The sequence below is a fragment of the Eimeria necatrix genome, genomic scaffold (genome assembly GCF_000499385.1).
Source record: "Eimeria necatrix Houghton genomic scaffold, Enh_scaff1277, whole genome shotgun sequence".
Lineage (NCBI taxonomy): Eukaryota > Apicomplexa > Conoidasida > Eucoccidiorida > Eimeriidae > Eimeria > Eimeria necatrix.
The window spans coordinates 1-2,490 of NW_013654900.1; the positions used below are offsets into that span (position 1 = coordinate 1).

General features: G+C 51.3%; 1 protein-coding gene across 1 annotated transcript; it reads left to right on the forward strand.

Moving 5' to 3' along the window:
• Positions 1–344: 344 nt before the first annotated feature.
• Positions 345–1,825, forward strand: ENH_00009210 (general transcription factor IIIC, polypeptide 3, putative; the record flags this gene model as incomplete). Its single annotated transcript, XM_013584155.1, has 3 exons — positions 345–411; positions 1,151–1,523; positions 1,733–1,825. Coding segments are annotated over 3 exons (533 nt in total), but the record flags the coding sequence as incomplete, so codon positions are not given.
• Positions 1,826–2,490: the final 665 nt, after the last annotated feature.

The following is a 2,490-nucleotide window of genomic DNA, read 5'->3' on the forward strand; positions in this document are numbered from 1 at the left end:
CGGTTTAGGGTTTAGGGTTTAGGGTTTAGGGTTTGGGGTTTAGGGTTGCTGCTGCTTTTCTGTTCCACGCCAGCGCACACGCGCTCCAGGTAGGGTTTAGGGTTTAGGGTTTAGGGTATAGGCTTAGGGTTTGGGATTTCGGGTTTGGGGTTTAGGGTTTAGGGGTTGGGGTTTGGGGTTTGGGGTTTGGGGTTTAGGGTTTAGGGTTTAGAGTTTTGGGTGCAAAGCTTAGGGTTCAGCGTTTAGGGTTCAGCGTTCAGGGCGTAGGGTCCAGGGCTTACGGTTTAGGGTTTAGGGTTTAGGGTTTAGGGTTTAGGGTTTAGGGTTTAGGGTTTGCGCTGCAGGACCGCCACGCAGCAGTTTTGAAAGGGTTTTCAATTCTTTGTCGATATGCAGAGTTGCGGCAGAAGAGTCAGTTGGGGTGTACAGACAGGAGGCTCTTCATTGCGGAAACCATTTACAACTTCGCCCGGCACGCAAACCCTAAACCCTAAACCCTAAACCCTAAACCCTAAGTCCTGCGCTGCAAGCCCTAAACCCCTGACGCTAAACCTTGAACCCTAAAGCCTGAAGCCCTAAACCCTAAACCCTAAACCCTAAACTGTGGAGTCCCAAACGCTAAACCCTAGACCCCTAAGCCCTCAAACCCTACTCCCCAAAACCCTAAACCCTAAACCCTAAACCCTCGAGGCCTTTGGCTTGCCCGAAGGTGCTCATTCTGCAGCCAAAAGAGACAAATTTTATTTAACTTTTATTTTATTTTTATTTTATTTTTATTTTCCTTTTTTATTTTTATTTTTAATTTAAATTCCAATTTTTTTCATTTCTTTTTTTTGTTTTTGGCTTCTTGCCCCACAGCCCCAGCTTTTGAGACCTTTTGTTTTCTTGCTTTTTCGTTTATTCTGTATTCTTACCAATTAATTAATTAATTAATTAATTAATTAATTAATTAATTAGAATAACAATTAGAATAATTAATAATTAATTATTAATTATTCAGAATTATTATTTATTCAGAATTACTCAGAATAACTAGTAATTAAATATTAATTATTCTAACTATTATTCTAATTATTATTGTAATTAGTATTCTAATTAATTAATTAATTAATTAATTAATTAATTAATTAATTAATTATCCTTTTTTCAGGGCCTACCACCACCTCCGCCTGTCTCGTTTTTGTGTTCCTTTATACCTCCGCTGCCTCGCAATTCTGGGGGGCCCCCAGGGGCCCCTTGAGGGGCCCTTGGGGGCCCCTGAGGGGCCCCCGGGGGCTCTTCTAGGGGCCCCTGGGGGCCCCCAGGGGCCCCCTGAGGGGCCCCCAGGGGCCCCTGGGGGGCCCCCTGAAAGCCCTGAGGGGCCCCCAGAGGCCCTTGAGGGGCCCCTGGGGGCCCTCGGGGGCCCCCTGGGAGCACTTGGGGGGCCCCTGGGGGCCCTTGGGGAGACCGCTGAGGACCTGGGGGGCCCCTGGGGGCCCCCAAAAGACCCCACTTTGAGGCAGGAGTGGATGCAGCTGCGGATGGTGAGGAAACTAAACCCTAAACCCTAAACCCTAAACCCTAAACCCTAGGCCGTGGGCGTTGAGAGTGAGCTTCAAGCGCTCGGGCCGTGTTCGCGGTGCCGGCGCCAAAGCAAACCCTAAACCCTACTTTGTGGTTTAGGGCTTTGCGGGGCGCATGCAGTGCACCTAAACCCTAAACCCTAATTTGTGGTTTAGGGTTTTGCGTGCAGTGCACCGCCTTCAACCTCTACAGCCTCTGGGCTTCTCAAGGGGCTCTGCCCCAGGCAAGGAAAGTCGCTAACGCCTACCTCCTCTGGGACTAAACCCTAAACCCTAAACCCTAAACCCTAAACCCGAGACTGTGGCCAGAGGCTCAGTCCAGAGCGGGGGGGCCCCCCTGACACAGTTCGAGACCCCCACTTGTCGATTGGGGGCCCCTAAAGGGGGCCCCCAATGGGCCCGGGGGGCCCCCAAAAGGGCCCCCAAAGGGCCCTGGGGCCCCCCAAAGGGCCACCAGGGGGCCCCTTTGGGGGCCCCTTTGGGGGCCCCTTTGGGGGCCCCTTTGGGGGCCCCTTTGGGGGCCCCTTTGGGGGTTCGTTTTCAGGACCCTCTGAGACACATAGGGGCCCCTTTGGGGGGCCCCCAGAGGCTCCCAAAGGGGGCCCCTTTATGAGACTTCTTAAGGAAGCTGCTCTTAGAGACGTTGAGGAATGCCAAACCCTAAACCCTAAACCCTAAACCCTAATATGCGTGGACTGCTTGGAAGCAACTGGCTCACTTTGAGCACCCAAACCCTAAACCCTCGCTGGTCGAGGAAAGCGAAGGCGGAGTCGGCGGAAGGGGCCCAAATCCAAGGGTTTAGGGTTTAGGGTTTAGGGTTTAGGGTTTGGAAAAGGGTTTTAAAAGTGTTTAAAGAAATGGTCCCAACCGGTCTCGAACCGGCGACCTTTCGGTTATTAGCCGAATGCTCTAACCAACTGAGCTATAG